Source organism: Cheilinus undulatus, linkage group 19, assembly GCF_018320785.1.
Source record: "Cheilinus undulatus linkage group 19, ASM1832078v1, whole genome shotgun sequence".
NCBI classification, from domain to species: domain Eukaryota; kingdom Metazoa; phylum Chordata; class Actinopteri; order Labriformes; family Labridae; genus Cheilinus; species Cheilinus undulatus.
In genome coordinates, this window is record NC_054883.1 from 8,509,597 (window position 1) to 8,527,558 (window position 17,962).

The 17,962-nt window shown below is 37.4% G+C and overlaps 1 protein-coding gene across 3 annotated transcripts in view; it reads left to right on the forward strand.

The window, feature by feature from the left end:
- myom1b (myomesin 1b) overlaps positions 1-17,962 on the forward strand; it is a 61,443-nt gene that overhangs the window by 39,430 nt on the left and 4,051 nt on the right. For all 3 annotated transcript variants that reach the window (XM_041814373.1, XM_041814372.1, XM_041814371.1), the window contains 19 exons: positions 911-1,107; positions 1,198-1,324; positions 2,177-2,361; positions 2,447-2,561; positions 2,641-2,797; positions 2,945-3,051; positions 3,152-3,196; positions 4,851-4,987; positions 5,087-5,231; positions 5,716-5,775; positions 8,295-8,362; positions 8,456-8,569; positions 12,239-12,326; positions 12,411-12,449; positions 12,543-12,648; positions 12,811-12,974; positions 15,112-15,148; positions 15,306-15,328; positions 15,511-15,566. In XM_041814373.1, coding sequence (XP_041670307.1) covers positions 911-1,107; positions 1,198-1,324; positions 2,177-2,361; positions 2,447-2,561; positions 2,641-2,797; positions 2,945-3,051; positions 3,152-3,196; positions 4,851-4,987; positions 5,087-5,231; positions 5,716-5,775; positions 8,295-8,362; positions 8,456-8,569; positions 12,239-12,326; positions 12,411-12,449; positions 12,543-12,648; positions 12,811-12,974; positions 15,112-15,148; positions 15,306-15,328; positions 15,511-15,566 — 1,970 coding nt within the window. The remainder of the gene's footprint in view (positions 1-910; positions 1,108-1,197; positions 1,325-2,176; positions 2,362-2,446; positions 2,562-2,640; positions 2,798-2,944; positions 3,052-3,151; positions 3,197-4,850; positions 4,988-5,086; positions 5,232-5,715; positions 5,776-8,294; positions 8,363-8,455; positions 8,570-12,238; positions 12,327-12,410; positions 12,450-12,542; positions 12,649-12,810; positions 12,975-15,111; positions 15,149-15,305; positions 15,329-15,510; positions 15,567-17,962) is intronic.

Consider the following 17,962-nt stretch of genomic DNA (forward strand, 5'->3'; position numbering starts at 1 on the left):
AAAAAATAAAAATAAAAAAGGTTGATAAGCCATCAGTGTCAAAAACTGTAAACGTGAAAGAGTTATTGCTTCACTTACGAAGAGTGAGAATAGAGCAGAACATTCACAAACGTCACATTTTTCAAGCAGTTTCCCCTGCTTCCTGTCTTTATGCTAAGCTAGGCTAACTTTCCTCTGGCTGTAGCCTTACAATTAGAAAATACATATTAGAGTTGTATCAAATAATCACTAGGATTTTGGTGTCAACAAGACAATGAATGAGTCCATTTCTCACATCCTTAAATGGTTGTTTAAGCAAAAATCACATTAAAAGCTCATTTAAATGCTAAAAGTGCAATTGTGTTGTAGGTTTGACTAGATTCTGTTCAAGCAGGTATTTATTTACTATTATAGTTTTATTTACACTTGATGTGAAATCAGCACCTTTTGGAATCTGTCATTTTATTTAAGAAATACCTGATGAACTGTGATTGGCTAAAATACATAGTAAGAAATACAAAAAATAAGTAAATGTTGAAATTCTGTGTAGTTTTTCTTTGTAAAACCCTTAGGTTGGTTGTAGAGGGGAGGTGTTAGGTTGCCTTAGGTCTTAATAGTTTAAATTTAACACAATCAGCAGCTGTTTTCTGTTCTGTCTTTCTAGAAAAGTGAATTTAAATAAATACCTGCTTTACCATTTTCACTGATGGGACACTGGAGCTTTAGAGTTTATTTAAAGTGACTCCTAGAATGTTTAATGATATGGACATCAAAGATTAATTATACAAGCATCTGGCAGGAGGTGTTAAAATATGTTTGGGATTTAAAGTATCATCACCTCCTTGTATTGCTTCAGTTTTCCCATCACGTCACCCTTGCTTTCTCCCAGCTGAGGGATTATGGTGTTAATTGTAGTTTTCTGTCATGTCAGCCTCGCCTACTCCACCCTATGGCATCACCGTCCTGGAGTGTGTGCGTGACTCAATGGTGCTGGCCTGGAAACAGCCCACATCCATCGGCGGTGCTGACATCACAGGATACTTTGTGGATTACCGTGAGGTCATCGATGGCGTGCCGGGGAAGTGGCACGAGGCCAACGTCAAGGCTGTCAGTGAGAGGGCCTACAGGGTGAGATGAAGATATTGAATTCCTCGATGAAAATTCAGCAATCAGTCGATTTTAAAGACCCACCGGAACATTTCACCTCTTGGTGTTCAGGTGTCTGATCTGAAGGAGAACAAGAAGTACCAGTTCCAGGTGCGAGCAGCCAACATGGCCGGTGTTGGCATCCCATCGCTGCCCAGCGACACTTTCCTGTGTAAGGAGTGGACCATCGCTGTGCCAGGTGAGATAAACCACCTGTTTTTCTGATTAAGAGAATGTGCACAAAAAATAGCTAGGTGAGGGGCATACAAGGACCATGTCAAAGAACTGGATTGGCTCATTTCACATTTTTGTGGGTCAGTTGAAACTACAGATTAGAGTGAGGATGAGGAGCAGACAACACACATGGCTGCAGTTTGCACTGCTCTTCACTTGTGTCACTGGTTACCTGAGTTACATCAGAACGGAAGATCAAGTTAAATTTGTTTCTTTTTCCTTCTCCTAGTGGCGCACTATATTTCCTCTACCTCACTTGTCCCGTACTGCACCATTTCACAGTTTGCCTGTGGAGTGGATTAGGCTTGCAGCACCATTGTATAACAGCTTTTCTCCCTCCTTATGTTTAAACATACTTTTGTCAGTAGTTATTAATGTGAACCTATTGCTATTGTTATTGTTATTTGGTGGTGTGGTCTTCCCTAAGGCAGGGAGAGAAGCAGCAAAAAACCCAGAGCAGAGCAAGCGTCATTAACAGCAGGACATTGATTAAGCCAGACGCAGAATAAAGGAGGAGCTGGGGTGGAGGAGGGTTGCAGGAGGTGTGCTTAGAGCAAATGAGCTGGGTGTGAGATCCCCTGATCTCAATTACAAGGCAGCGCTTGACTCTATGGCCTGCCTGAACTAACACTATACACTAGATATTTAAAGAAAAGGGGGATGTGAATGTTAATAAATAACTATTTGGGGTATAGTTATTGTACATCAGCAGGGTCAGGCAGCTTGTCTGTTGTAATCGCAATAGGTCTGATCTGATCATTGATCATTTTGAGGTATTAATGTAGTGTTTTATCTTTCTGACTGTTTTGGATTATAGGGCCTCCTCACGACCTTCAAATCAGAGAGGTGAGAAGCGACTCCCTGGTGTTGCTGTGGAAACCACCTGTGTACCAGGGCCGCGACCCTGTCAACGGGTTCTACATCGACATCAAGGAGGCGGAGGCGCCAGAGGAGGCATGGAGAGGAGTCAACACGAAAGCTACAGGGAAGACATACTTCAAGGTAGAAACCTGTAACTGAATGTTTCTCTAGTTGTCTAATCTACCAGTGTGGGGGTGTAATCTGTGATCTTTATTTTATTTTACAGATTACGAATCTGAAGGAGACAGAGTCGTACGTGTTCCGTGTGCGTGCTCAGAATCAAGCAGGTGTTGGAAAAGTGTCATCTGTGACAGAGCCGGTCACAGCTGAGACCAAACCAGGTAGAGAGACTTCTGATGAGCTGCTGTACAGAAATGTTCTCTGTGGAAGCGACTTATTTATCACTGCACTATCTCTCAGGCACAAAGGAGATTGTTGTGGATGTGGATGACGATGGAATTATCTCTCTGAACTTCGAATGCGGTGACATGACCCCCGACTCCAAATTTGTGTGGTCCAAGAACTACGAGGAAATGTCAGACCTGTCCCGCATGACCATAGAGACCAAGGGGAACAAGTGAGATATCCAATTATGCAAATTTAGAGGCATAGCTGCTATATCTGCTAAAGCCTCTTTCAGTAACCAAAGGCTGTTCTCCCTCAGACTATGTCCTTTATTTTCCCCAGTCTATGTTTATGACTCATGTTCTCTGTTTTCCTGCAGGTCCAAAGCTGTTTTCAACACTCCTGGAGAGGAGGACATTGGCATCTACTCATGTATCGTCACTCACACTGATGGTGCTTCATCCAGCTATACTCTCTCTGAGGAAGGTAGATCACGAAGATTTGAAGAAAAATATGGGAGGAAAGTCATTCAATTATCTAACATTTGTTTTTAACCTTTACTGATACATGCTCATGTCTCTTACAGAACTGAAAAAGCTGCTGGAGATCAGTCATGACCACAAATTCCCAAGTGAGTGAATCAACATTTGGCTGGCATTACTGCTATAAAGATTTATTTATTTTTAAATTTAAAATTTCAAAGTGTGACTTTAATGTGCAAAATGTTTGCACTTTGGCACAGATTTACTCTGGTATGTTACACAGCAGATGAGGCATAATGTTATGGAAAACTGCACATCAATTTAAGGACACATGCATGTGAACCTGAGATAAAAACAGCCAACTTAATGAAGATACAAAAAACAGAGTTTCAACAGTAATTTTAAGTGTTCATTAACCATCATTAAAACAAACCAAAGATTTTCCTTGTGACATTTAATTGAACAAATTATTTTAATAAACTGTACTGACTTATTTCAATGACTTATTTAAAAGGCATTCAACCAATTCAATAGAATTTTGTAGTGTTGGGGTTTAAAGCTTCATAAGACTGTGCCTGGAAACAGACGGAGCAAACTGAGAGCCTAAATCCTTGGAAAGAATCAAGGTACGTTTTTGCATAGAATTCAATTTGATTCAGAAAGATGTGGCAGACAACTTATCAGAAATTGCCCAATTATGGGCTGTTTTTAAATGTCCTACAATGTAATACAGATTTTAAATTTAGTGACTTTAAAGAGCAAAAAGTAAATATAAAGATATAAAATAATATTTCTCATTTTCTTTATGAATATAAATAATACTTTTTGACTTTGAGGATGTATTGAGTGGAAAAGGATTAGGGCCATGGGTGGAGGGAAAAATAATGATGTGCATTTTGAAAAGTCGAAATGGCCAGAAAAAAAGGTCGAAATATAATTCTACCATGAAAGTAAAAATGTCAAGAGTAAAGTCAGCTTCTCCACAATCATGGGTGCAACTGACAGCAGCACCGCCAGAGCCTAAACATCTGAACAATGACAGCATTTATTACTGACAACCACACAGTGTTAATGAGCTAAAAGAGAAAGAATCTCTTTGTTCTTAAATCCAACTCTGAATCAGTTTCACAAGTTCATCAATACAGACTGTTTTGTAGCGACAGTCAAATCTACATTTTTTTATAAGCTAATAAGATTTGACTTTATTCTTGACATTTGGACTTTAATCCTGAAACTGAATAAAATCATTATTCTCAAATTGTGTTATTTTGACTTTTTTCTTGAAGTGCACATCATTTTTTCCTTCACTCCTGACTCTATTCCTCTTTCTTACACTGTTACAAATCAGTAATGCATAATTTGTTGATTATGTCTTACAAAATGACTTTTTTAAAACATTTTTTTATCAAAAAAAACCCCCTATATAAATCATATAAATGCATTTATAATGCATTAGAACAATCTCCTCAGCCTGTGTCTATGGTATTGAAATACAGAAAAGCATTTAAACAGACACTCCATTTTTATCAATAGCTGTCTTTTTATCACAACAAAAAAACAAATGTCTTTATTCACAGAGTTTAGCCAAAATGCGTCTTTAAATCACAAAAAAATTAGAGCATATAAATAAATAAATGAATGTAAAAATCAAATAAAGAAGATAAATAGTAACAGGTGCACAAACACTGTTTTAACAGAATAAGATAGAATCAGATAACACAAAAAAGACTACTGTAAAAGACAAATACTATTTTTGCTGCTGTTTTCTAGAACTGTTAAGACAGTTTCTTTGATTTTTTTCAGTAATCCCACTGAAGTCAGAGTTGGCCGTAGAGCTGCTGGAGAAGGGAAAAGTTCGCTTCTGGCTGCAGGCAGAGAAGATCTCAGCAAACGGCAAAGTGGATTACATCTTCAACGACAACGCTGTCTCTCAGGGCGAGGTCAGTCAACGAGAAAAAAAACACTCTCAGAAATGTAAAATGGTTTGTGATTTATCTTAAAATCATACATGTAAGTGGTTGTTCTGTTTTATTTGGCAGAAATACAAGATGAACTTTGATAAGAACACAGGTGTGATAGAGATGACCATGGACTCTCTGACCCGGACAGATGAGGGCACGTACACCTTTCAGCTGCAGGACGGGAAAGCTAAGAACCAGTCCAGTCTGGTTCTGATAGGAGACGGTAGGTTTATGCAAACAAAAATTACCAGATGATAGTCTTACTTCAATAAAGTTGGATTTTAATGAGAGGCTTTTTCTTTTTTTTTATCATAATCTAGAGGTTAAAGCCCCTCTGGAATCTGTAGATTGATTGTTTTAGGCAAAAAACAAAAATCTAAATATGTAGGGTGTTAAAAATCTGTTGTTTACAGCAGCAGTACTTGTTTTAAATCAGCCACAACCTGTTAGATGGCTGCAGTGATTATGAGCTAAATGCTAAACACTAGAGGGCAGTACAATCCTTTAAGAAGAAATAGAAAAATGCTCATTGCTCAGTAAACCTGCCATACAATGAAGTCATGATTTTTGTTGTAAAACAAGCCAAAACTAACTTGCAATATATGATAGAAAAAAGGTAAAGCCAGAACTTAAAATTTAAGGTTCCCAAGTAACTTTCTACTGAGCCGCACAATGAAACTCTGTAAACTGTATTTGTTTTTTTGCAGTGTTCAAGGAGCTGCAGAAAGAATCAGAGTTCCAGATGAAAGAATGGCACAGGAAGCAAGGTGAGAGACACTCGCTGTTCTGCCTGATCATATGAATATCACTTTTGTTTCTATGGCTGCGCCAACCCTTTACTTCAGGGGTGTCAAACTCAATCTAAGCAGGGGCCGGATTCTGGATTCAGATCTAACCTGAGGGCCTAACAGGGTCACCGTTTTAACCATAAACTGTCAACCGCATTTCACCAGTAATAAGATATGAAAAGAAACTTAGCACTGATGATAAATGATGATGATTATAATTTAAATAGTTAAATAATATAAGTTTAAAGGCTCACAATCTGAGAAAAGTAAATTTATTGGTTCAAAAAGTTCAAAACATGAAATTGAAATTGAAAAACAATTTTTTTAAAGGCATATATATTACACAAAAAGTCAAAATTATGAGTTTAATAGGTCAAAATATGAAATAAAATTTGTAATCATGACATTAACAGCCAAAATATGACTCAAAATTTTAAATTGTGAGTGCAAAAGGTCAGACTATGGGATTATGAAGTCAAAGTTAAGAGTTTGAAATATGAGAAAAAATACAAAATAAGTGGTTAAAAAGGTCAAAATATGACTTAAAATTTAACAAAATGAATCTAAAAGCTCAAAATATTATATAAGAAGTCAAATTTTGAGTTGAAATGCTCAAAGTATGTAATAAAAAGTCAAAATCCTAAGTTTGAGTCCTAATTGTGAGATGCGAAATTGAAAACATGAAATTAAAACACATATGAAATTCTTTTCCCACATTCCTGACTTACTTTCCTTACTTTTTCATCAAGGATAAGTTCACATTTTTATACTTGAGGAAATCTGCAGACCTCATACTGATGGGCCAGTTGTAACAGAAATAAGATATGATCTTGTGGGCCAGATTTAACTGATCCATGGGCCTGTTTTGGCCCCGGGCCTTTAGTTCAGTCAGAATTTGTCATGCACTGCAGGATTGTGCAGGTGTGATGCTACCTTTATATCATGTGGATTTTAACCAATATTATAACATTATTATGATCATTATCGTGTGCATAAGTTACATTAATTTCAGGTGTCACTGCTTCTTTAGGCTTATGTTATTGAATGCCCGGGAATGTTGATTATCCTTTTATTTCAGTTACTTTTTTTTTTATCTCAATTAAGAAAATGGCATTTAATATCATTTCTAATTTAACATGATAGTGCAGCATGGTTTCTTTTACCTGCTCTTATTTGAAAATGATTGTTAAAGCCATCACTAATCTTTCTGCTTAGCTTAAACTTGGTAACTTAATTGTACTCCTTTGGGTTGCTTTAACAAGCACTGTTTCTTTGCAAAACATCCTTAAAACTTCTTTCTGTAATTCTTGTTATACAACACTGGACTTTTGGATCAGTTATCACTAGGACTTCCTCAAGGATTCATTAACTTCTATGTTGTCTCTTTTACTGACAAATATCTGTCATTACAAGGGTGATAAGGATAAAAGGATCAGCTGTGTCCTCACAGCACTTTTTGGAGAATATCCATGGCAGTCTCCAAGTGTCCAATATTGCTATCATGAGTGTCCAATGTTGTGCATGAAATATGGTCTAAAACCCACCCTGAAGACAGCAAAAGTTTGATCTTGAAATAAAAAGATGACTGGATGGGGATTAAAGTGTACAACCCTAATTCAGAAAAAGTTGGGACACTGCGTAAAATTTGAGTCAATACAGAATACAGTAATTTGCAAACCTTATAAATCTTTTTATTTACAATAAAACATAAACATATATCAGATGTTGAACTGAAACATTAACCATTTCATAAAAGATATTAGCTAATTTTGAATTTGATTGCAGCAACACATCTCAAAAAAGTAGGGACAGGGCAACAAAAGCCTTCAAAAGTAAGTAGTACTAATGAAAAACAGCTGGAGGAGCATTTTATTACTAGTTAGGTTAACTGGCAACTAATCAGTAACATGACTGGGTATATAAGAATTTCCCCTTTTGCTCATGATCTGTGGGGCCAGGCATGATTCTGTACGGGAAATCACTCTATGACTCAGAAACACTTCCAGGAATCATTGTCTGTCAACACAGTTGAGAAGAAGCAGTCATATTTAAACACAATCCAGAAACGCTGCCATCTTCTCTGAGCCAAAAGCTCATTTAAAATGGACTGGGGCAAAATGGAAAACTGTTCTGTGTTCAGATAAATCAAAATTTGACATCCTTTTCCATGGACTCCATCTGCTTTAGCAAGACAATGCTAAACCACATACCAAATCAATCACAACAGTGAAATGTCTCATTTTCAACACCTGGTATGATGTTTATGTTCTATTGTGAATAACATCTGGGTTTATGAGATTTATAAATCAATGAATTCTGGTTTTATTTATATTTTACCACAATTTTTTGGGGAATTGCGATTGCATTAAATGTAATCTTCTCTGTTGGTATTTTAATTATAAATTAAAAATGTTTCAGCTCCATTTGGCTCAGTTTTAATCTTTTCATGCAAAATTGATTGCAACTTGACATTTTATCTGCTACCATGTTTTTTACAGGCCCTCACTTTATCGAGTATCTGGGTTATGAAGTGACGCCAGAGTGCTGCGTTGTGCTGAAGTGCAAGGTGAGACATAACTCTGGAAGCTGTTAAAGTCTGCACTCCAAAAAGGAACTTTCCGTAGATTGAATCTCATCCATATTTTGTGGCAAATTTCAGGTGGGCAACATGAAGAAGGAAACGTCTGCGGTGTGGTACAAAGACGGACATGAGATCAAATCAGACGCCAACCTCGGCTTCACAGAGGGAGTGCTCAAACTGGAGATAGCTCAGGTAAGAAAATGAGAGGCAAACTTTTTTAGAGTGTGAATTTACTGTATGTATGAAAATATATATGTATATTTATGTGCTGTATAACTGTCATTGAATTCATTTACATATATGAATGTAAACGGTGGACTTTTACCACCAAAATTTATGGATCCTTTACAAGAGTTAAGTAAGTTCAGGAGAAGAGTAGACCATGAGAAAATATTCTTTTCAAACTTATTCAAGTAGGAAACTCCTTAACATTGTATAACCTGAAATACTTATCTTGAAATTGATTTTTAAACAAAGACGTTAGCTTTGATTGGAGTTATTTACATATGATAAGTGCTAATTCTTTAGTGGATATGGTGCAAAAGAGGAGCAATTCGCAAGTGCAAATCTCATGCTAATAATGGCACTCTTAGCATAAAATCTTAGTGAGTCTACTCCTCAGAGTTTATCAGCACTTAAAAAAACAAAAGATATCTTTATGTCAATAGATTTGAGTTCTTAAGAGGCTGTGATAACTTCAAATTTTGAAGAACCACAAAATTACACACCCACTTGTATTGAAATTATAAAGTTAATACTAACATTTTTTTATTTGTACCACCTTTTTCTTTACTTAAGAAAAGATGTTGTATTATGTATCAAAAGGCGGTATATTAGTGGCGCTCAGAAGTATTAGTAGTATTAGTAGAAGTAACTAAGCGACAAGGGTTGGGAGCACAGGAGGCAGTAATCTCTTGCTAAGGTTATCTGCTATCTACGGAAGGGCCACTTGAAAAAAAAAATGTTGAGACAATTTTTTATTTTACTTGTGGAAAAAAGTCAAAATTCTGAGTTTAACCCATTAAAGCATGAAAACACAAATTATAGCCAGGAAATTATATATATATATATATATATATATATATATATATATATATATATATATTTGTTTGTTTGTTTGTTTGTTTTTTTACTGAAATGTTTATTTCAATCTTTACTGAAATCCAAAAAATCAAAATTTCCATAAAATTTCACACGTTTTTTTTTTTTTTGTATCTCATTTGATACATTAGGTTTTTTGGTAACTGAAAATCAACTTGAAGGCATTGTTAATCATTTTTCAGATTGTATTCAGAAGTTGTTTTTTTTGTAATTTATGATCATATTGATTAGACAGTGGTATCAAAAAAGTATGTATTGAAAATGATACAACAGGCTTTACGGGATTAAAGTCAGAATTCTTAGAATTCTAACTTTAAACTAAGAACTCAGACTTTTTTCTCAGAATTCTTACTTTTTGGGTTTTTTACAAATAAAAAAAAATTGTGTCTCAAATGTTTCTCTTTCAGTGGCCCAATCCTCTTCCGAGCAATCCTCTTTTTTTTTTTGTTAAATGTGGGGATGGGTTTGGATGCTACTTCTTTTTTAGATAAACAAAAGACTCAGGAAAGGTCACTCATAAGAAAGGGGTGTAAATGCTTTCTGGGACTCAGAGTCACGGAGGGACCTACAATCAAGTTATAGACATTTATTTTTTCAGGGCAACCTGGACCATCAGAATATGTGTGCTGCAAGGATTTTCAGGTGAATGTATCAAAAGTTAAACGGCCAGAGAGACCAACAAAATGGAAATCTCACAGAAATGTATACAAATAACACTTGGATCCACACTGACTTGGCATTCTCTGTATTTTTAGCCTTGAATTTTTCCATCTTAAAAACATACTAAATAGTCACATTATCATGGATTAGCAATCTCGATTTGTAGTATCAAAGCTCTAAATAAACACCTCACTTTGCGCCAGGATTAAAAGTGTTCTGGAAAGGACATAAATGCCAGGTGCCAATGGTAGATAGGCAAAAAGATAAACTTCCAATCACAATTTACTCCACAGAGATCTGTCTTATGGTTCCTGAGATATTTTAAACAATACATCTGCTACCGTTAAGGATCGTGGGCGATCTACCTGGGGCTCAGAAGGTTAACACTGACAACCACACTGTGGTAGCTAAAAGACAAAAAATCCCTTTTTTGCAAGATGACTGGCTGCAGACAGACATTTTAGACACTGCTTTCACATACTATTACTGTGAGTCGCCATCTCTGTCAGGATGGAAGTGCTGTAATTTCCCGGTACGACATATTTCCAGTTTTAGATTTTTTTTTTTTTTTTTTTTTTTTGGAGAAAGTCGATATCTGCTGTTTGTTAGAGTTGATAAGGTTTAAGTTTATTCTCAAAATTTAGACTGTTTACTCAAAATTGTATGTCAACTTTATTTTTGAAATTTCTACTTTATTCTCAACATTTGACCTTTTTCTTGACATTTTTACATTATTCTTGAAACTGTAGTTACCTTTTATGACTTTTTTTTTAAGACTTATTTTTGGGCTTTTTTGTTTTTTGCCTTTTTTTGATAGAAGGGGACAGCGGATAGAGTTGGAAACAGGGACGAGAGCGGGGGAGAGACATGCGGTAAAGGGCCTCAGGCCAGATTTGAACCCGGGCCGTCTGCGTACATGGGGCGCGCCTTAAACCACTAAGCCACCTGCGCCCCTTTTGACAATATTTTGATAAATGTCTGCCAGATACTCAAAAATGTTTTGATGTTGTCCACCATGCCTACTGTTATTCAACTCTACTCTCCAAATTTTGGCCTTTTTCTCATCTTTTAGACTTTATTTTTGAAGTGCACAGAATTATTTTTTTCTTCACCCCTGGCCCTCATCCTCCTCTGTAAAAATGGGGCCAGGACTGGGAGGTGAATGTTAGCCAGGCAGCCGGTGCTAATGCTACAGATCCAATGAGGATATGCTGATACTATCAAACGGCATATGAGGCCATTTGCTGAGACTTTCAGAAGCCTATGGATGCCCTGATTTTGCATTCATTGCTGCACAAGCTCCTGTGATAAAAGTCAATGCCACACTGGCGCCACACAGTGGTGAGAAGTTGTAACGCCTTTCACAGACTTTCTTTCTCTCCCCTCCTTGGCCAACATACAGGTGCTTTGAAGTAATGACAAAGACTTTAATGAAACCTAAGTTTACTAGAAGTTAAGGTTTATATAATTACTTTCCTGATTAGAGTCCATGTTAATTTTATTCTATAAATTAATGCCAGTAAAGAACGATTAATGGATGAGCTCTGAAAACTTTATTTGTCCTATGCTATTCAGTTTATTCACACTCTTAATTTCTTTCCTTCTCTGTCTTCTCTCTGTTTTAATTAATTTGTCTCTCATCTCTTTCCCTTTCATTCATGACCTCATATTTCATCCTCATCCCACTGTATCGTCCCTAAACGTCTGTCCATGTGGCGTCAGTGACATGACATCCCTCCAGCCACTCTAACGTGTATAAACTTGATGTCACATGTGTCCCATTTCAGCGCGGCACCCCTGCAGACTCAGCAGACTATGTGGGCAGCCTAATCTGGAGAAGACTAAAAGTTGGGATCAGTTTTCTGTTGTCATCCTGGGCCAACGCCCACCTCTGGTTTTGTTGTTCTGCCTGCGCGTGCTTTCTGTTTGTTCGTTTTGATTGTTTGTCTGTTGGCTTTTTTGCTTTTGCGTCATATATGTGTGTTCTGCAGCACCCATAGCAGAAGAGAAAAGCTTGTCTTTTCAGATGATTTCAAATCATATTCCTTAATTGGCGTGTGGTTTTGAGGCTCCATCTGACATTCCTGCTTTCTCGGTCAGATTTCCAAGAAGGACTCAGGTGTGTATGAGGTCGTTCTGAAGGATGACAGAGGACAAGACAAATCCATGCTGAATTTGACTGATCAAGGTAATCTTATAGAGTCAACAGACATAAAACCAATCACGTTTTGGGTGTAGAAAACATAATGATCATTTTCTTTTTTTCTTCTAGGTTTTAAAGACTTGATGAATGAAGTTTTCAGTTATATTGGTAAGATTAAAACCAAAACAATGATTCCCACATTCATTTTGATCTAGTATCATACTCCACTTAATTAATCCCTGCTTTGTTACCCTTTTCAAGCCAATTCTTCCACTCCACTGAAGATCACAAGCACAGATCAGGGCATCCGACTTTACACCTTTGTCAGCTACTACAACGATTTACTCCAAGTAACATGGCACTACAAGTACGTTGTTTCTCTTATTATTTACACAATCATGAAAACATAAGCTTCACTTTGCCACTGAAAGTGGCACATTTCTTTATATTTGAGATTGTTTTGAGCATTTTGATGAACTACAGCGTTTTTTTACATGTCACAGTGCAGTCTTTAATTCTTCTTTTTCAGGGATTCAGCCATTGCCTTTTCTGACCGTATAAAGAGTGGAGTGGTCGGGGAGCAGCTGTGGCTGCAGATCACAGAACCGACAGAAAAAGACATGGGCAAATACGCCATTGAGTTTAATGATGGTAAAGGAGGCCTGAGGAGGACTGTTGAGCTGTCTGGTCAAGGTGAGTGCATGATTTCAGTTCAATTCAATTAAAAAAACGTTATTTGCCCCCAGGGGGTCAATTCAGGGCACTTAAAGCAGCAGCAATACAAATCAACACAATTGCATGTACAGAAAAGGGAAGTTTTTAAAACATACATATGACATATGTGTATGTATGACATACATATATGTATGTCTATATACAAACACTATAAACAGCTTTAAATAGGTCTAAGATACTGGCAGTAACAACAGTTTAATATACAAACCAAGCTGTATGATTTTGGTAAAAACTGAAAGCCAAGAATAATTTTAGTGAAAAAGAGAGAAATTTCAACCAGAAATAAAAACTAGTTAAGGTAATGAGCAACAGAACAATACTGAGTAAACAAAATGGTAATAACAACAGAGTAAAATATAAATATAACAATGACACATTTTATATACACTGAGGTATACAAAATGGACTCTGTAAGAAAAGGTGTAGTAAAGAATAAAAGGACATGGTTGCAGCAGTGTTATCATCAGAGTAACTTCATTACTGTTAAGTGATCATAACAGTAACTTTGTGACTGTTGAATGGTCATTGAAGTAACTTTGTGACTGTTGAATGGTCATCAGAGTAACTCTGTGACTGTTGAATGGTCATTGAAGTAACTATGTGACTGATGAATGATCATCAGAGTAACTCTGTGACTGTTGAATGGTGATTGAGGTAACTCTGTGACTGTTAAATGATCATCAGAGTAACTCTGTGACTGTTGAATGGTCATTGAAGTAACTTTGTGACTGTTGAATGATCATCAGAGTAACTCTGTGACTGTTGAATGATCATCAGAGTAACTCTGTGACTGTGGAATGATCATCAGAGTAACTGTGGCTGTTGAATGATCATCAGAGTAACTCTGTGGCTGTTAAATGATCATCAGAGTAACTCTGTGACTGTTGAATGGTCATTGAAGTAACTTTGTGACTGTTGAATGATCATCAGAGTAACTCTGTGACTGTTGAATGATCATCAGAGTCACTCTGTGACTGTTGAATGCTCATCAGAGTAACTCTGTGGCTGTTGAGTGGTCATCAGAGTAACTCTGTGACTGTTGAATGATCATCAGAGTAACTCTGTGACTGTTGAATGCTCATCAGAGTAACTCTGTGACTGTTGAATGCTCATCAGAGTAACTCTGTGACTGTTGAATGCTCATCAGAGTAACTCTGTGACTGTTGAATGCTCATCAGAGTAACTCTGTGACTGTTAAATGATTATCAGAGTAACTCTGTGACTGTTGAATGGTCATTGAAGTAACTTTGTGACTGTTGAATGATCATCAGAGTAACTCTGTGACTGTTGAATGATCATCAGAGTAACTCTGTGACTGTGGAATGATCATCAGAGTAACTGTGGCTGTTGAATGATCATCAGAGTAACTCTGTGGCTGTTAAATGATCATCAGAGTAACTCTGTGACTGTTGAATGGTCATTGAAGTAACTTTGTGACTGTTGAATGATCATCAGAGTAACTCTGTGACTGTTGAATGATCATCAGAGTAACTCTGTGACTGTTGAATGGTCATCAGAGTAACTCTGTGGCTGTTGAGTGGTCATCAGAGTAACTCTGTGACTGTTGAATGATCATCAGAGTAACTCTGTGACTGTTGAATGCTCATCAGAGTAACTCTGTGACTGTTGAATGCTCATCAGAGTAACTCTGTGACTGTTGAATGCTCATCAGAGTAACTCTGTGACTGTTGAATGCTCATCAGAGTAACTCTGTGACTGTTGAATGGTCATCAGAGTAACTCTGTGACTGCTGAGTGGTCATTAGAGTTACATTGTTGATTCATTGAATCTATGCTGTAGCCTATGCTCTGAACCAATTCAATTGCTTTACTTTCAATTGCCTGTGAGTTTTACTCCTTCTCCCTTTTCTTATTTGCAATTACTGCAGTATTATCAGCTGCTGCTTAGTATCTATCCGCTCCAACTAAAACATAACACCCTTGGTTCAGATGGTTGAGTTTTCTGTTCACAAACAAGCAGTAAATGTGTCAGTTTTCCCTTTTTTGCACCAGGTTTATCAATATAAAAAAGCTAAACTTGTTGTCCAACTCTTGATGTCAATCAACCAGATTCTTAAAATATTTTTGCTTTGCAGCATTCGACGATGCTTTTGCAGAATTCCAGAGACTCAAGTGAGTCACACAAAACAGCATGCATAAAAGCACAATTTTTCTGCTGGTAGAAAACACATGAAGAAGTTTAGATGCAGATTAAGACTTATATTTATTGTGTAAATCCTGGCCCATTTGACCTGATTTCTTGTTTCCTCTTCCTCTTTTCTCACTTAAGAGCTGCTGCTATTGCAGAAAGAAGTAAGCGATGCTTTATTAAAAATGTCTGTAATGTTTGGTAACTTCTAGGCCTCAAACCTTATTGTTCTTATTATGATACTTCTAAAGAGAGATGTTAATGCTGCCACTTAGATTCACAAATAAGTAAGAATGATAGTTTCCATGAAAGTTTCATCTACAGTTTTTAATGTTGTTTATTTCAGGTCGTGCCCGAGTAGCAGGAGGCCTGCCTGATGTGGTCACTATACAGGAGGGAAAGGTAAACTGTGTCAGCTTATTCTGATGTTACATAGCCAGTACTGAAGACAGAGTACTGTAGATACAGAACCCCAGTCTGCTCTACATTTAATCTTTGATGCTTTCCAAAGTTATTTCTCATCTTTTTTTCAGTTGAATTTTCACTTAACAGCAACAAAGATAACAGTAGAATATAAAAAACAGACAATTCCCTCAACATTTCAAAAATCCCCCTCTTTCTAACTTCTCTAAATGCATACAACTGCCTCTTCCTTTTTCAGCCCTAACTCGCCAAAAAACACTCTACATAGCTACAGTTTGTAGGAAATCTCTTTAAGCACTCTTTAGGAGTCATGTTCCTGAGAAGGGATTAACATGAGCTCAAATGATCTTGACTTTTTGCCTACAACTTCTACATTTTAATCAGTTCATCTTTGAGTCAGAGTGGACATTTGTATGAAGGTTGAGAAAAATCCTTCAAACAGTTTTTGAAATGTTGGGCTTTTAAATATGGCAAGAGCATGAGGCACATGACCTTGACCTTTGACCTCCAAATCTAATCGCTTTATCTTTGAGTCAGAATCAACATTCTTTTAGGTTTGGAGGAAATCTTTTCTAGCTCTCTCAAGGTGTGCTGATTAAACCTGAGGAATTAACATGGATTACTTGACTTTGACTTTTGACCATAGACTGTAGAAAGAACTGGACAAACCCCGTGTGACGTCAGTCGTCTGCTTACAATAGGTGAACTCGAACAGCTCTTGAAGCCAATTCGCAGAGGCTTCCATATTGAAATCGCGGTCTCAACGGAACTTTGGATCAACCTTACGGCCCGCCCACCAAGCAGTGTCAGCTAGCTAGCTAGCATTCTGATTGACAGAAACATAGCCTCTGCCTGTCGAGCTATCTATCAATCAAATGAGATGTGCCAATCAGCGCGAGGTGAGGTTTATCCTAAATATAATGCAAACGAGCCCTGTGATTGACTGGCGACCAGTCCAGGGTGTACCCGCCCAATAACAGCTGGGATGGGTCTCAGCCCCCCGGCGGCCCCTTATGGGCTAAGCGGTATAGAAAATGGTTGGATAGATAATCCAAACGATCATGGTACATAAAAAATTCACCCCCTGCACAGTGAGAGCACAATAAGACACTAGCCAATGAGACGTTTTTTTATTTGAACCAGGCTGTAAACCAGTTTATTTTTTGTGTAAAAACCAGCTGTTTAACAGGCATCCAGACGGGACTTCCAGTGTTCCTGCAGACAGCCTCAAGTGGACACCCGTGGTATTGCAATTTTTTGCACTTCTGCATTGGCTTCATTTTTCAAGTTGCTGCTTGTTTTTGACCAAGCAGCAGCCTCCAGTCCTCAAAAATGAAGCCAATGCAGAAGTGCAAAAAATTGCAATACACACAAGCTTTGTCCAGTTCTTTCTACAGTCTATGCTTTTGACCGACAACCTCCACAATCTAATCTGTTCATCCTTTAAACATAGTGGACATTTATGCCAAGTTTGAAGAAAATCCCTCAAAGGGTTCTTGAATTATTGCATTTATAATTATTGCCCAGATGGGCTTCTAATGGATGTAGGACTGCGTGTCCTACAACCCAGACCCTTGATGTAGCTGGTCTGGAGGTTTTAAAATCAATCTGAACAATAGATAAAAGCAACACAGAAACATACTCATAATTAGAACAGAAGGAAAAAGAAAGTACAGTTTGAGTCATGCAGGAGCAACTGTGGAACAATACAAACACGAGTACTATTAGTCACATCAGTGTGCAATTCCAGTAACAGAAGTGAAATATAAGAAACCACTTTTTACTGAACTCATCCTTTTCCCACCTCATGGTGCATTCAGTTTTATGTGGTCATACATGAACATGATATACTTCATCCATTTTGCATCAGAGGGAGGTTATGAAGTCTGTTTGTATGCATTGTTTCATATTTCCATTCCATAGGATATATTTCAAATGGATCTGGGAAACCTCCCATACATTACGAAGGGCAGAGCTTTCAGAGAAAATCCTCAGAAGGTGATTGGACAAATGTTCTGTCCGTCGCGTTCATCATGACCAATCAGAGCGACAAGACAAAATGAGGTTGCGGACATGGGCAGCTCCATAACTAGAGCTCAACAGACAGGCGCTGTCATAGCTTATGAACAGTGGAGCTTGTTGGTGGATATAACTCATGTTGAGGCCAGTTAGGAGAAGTGCAAAGAAGAGCAAATGCCAGGGGAATAGCAAAACATCTTTTCCATCATGAAAAGCTTCAGTGCTGTTCTTTGTTCTATATTTCATTAAAATGTGGTCCTGTTCTAACAAAATTGCCACTATACTTTAGCTACATTTAGGTTAATTGCTGCAACAGTGGCAGCCATCGGCAATCAGCTTCCAGTATGACTAAACCC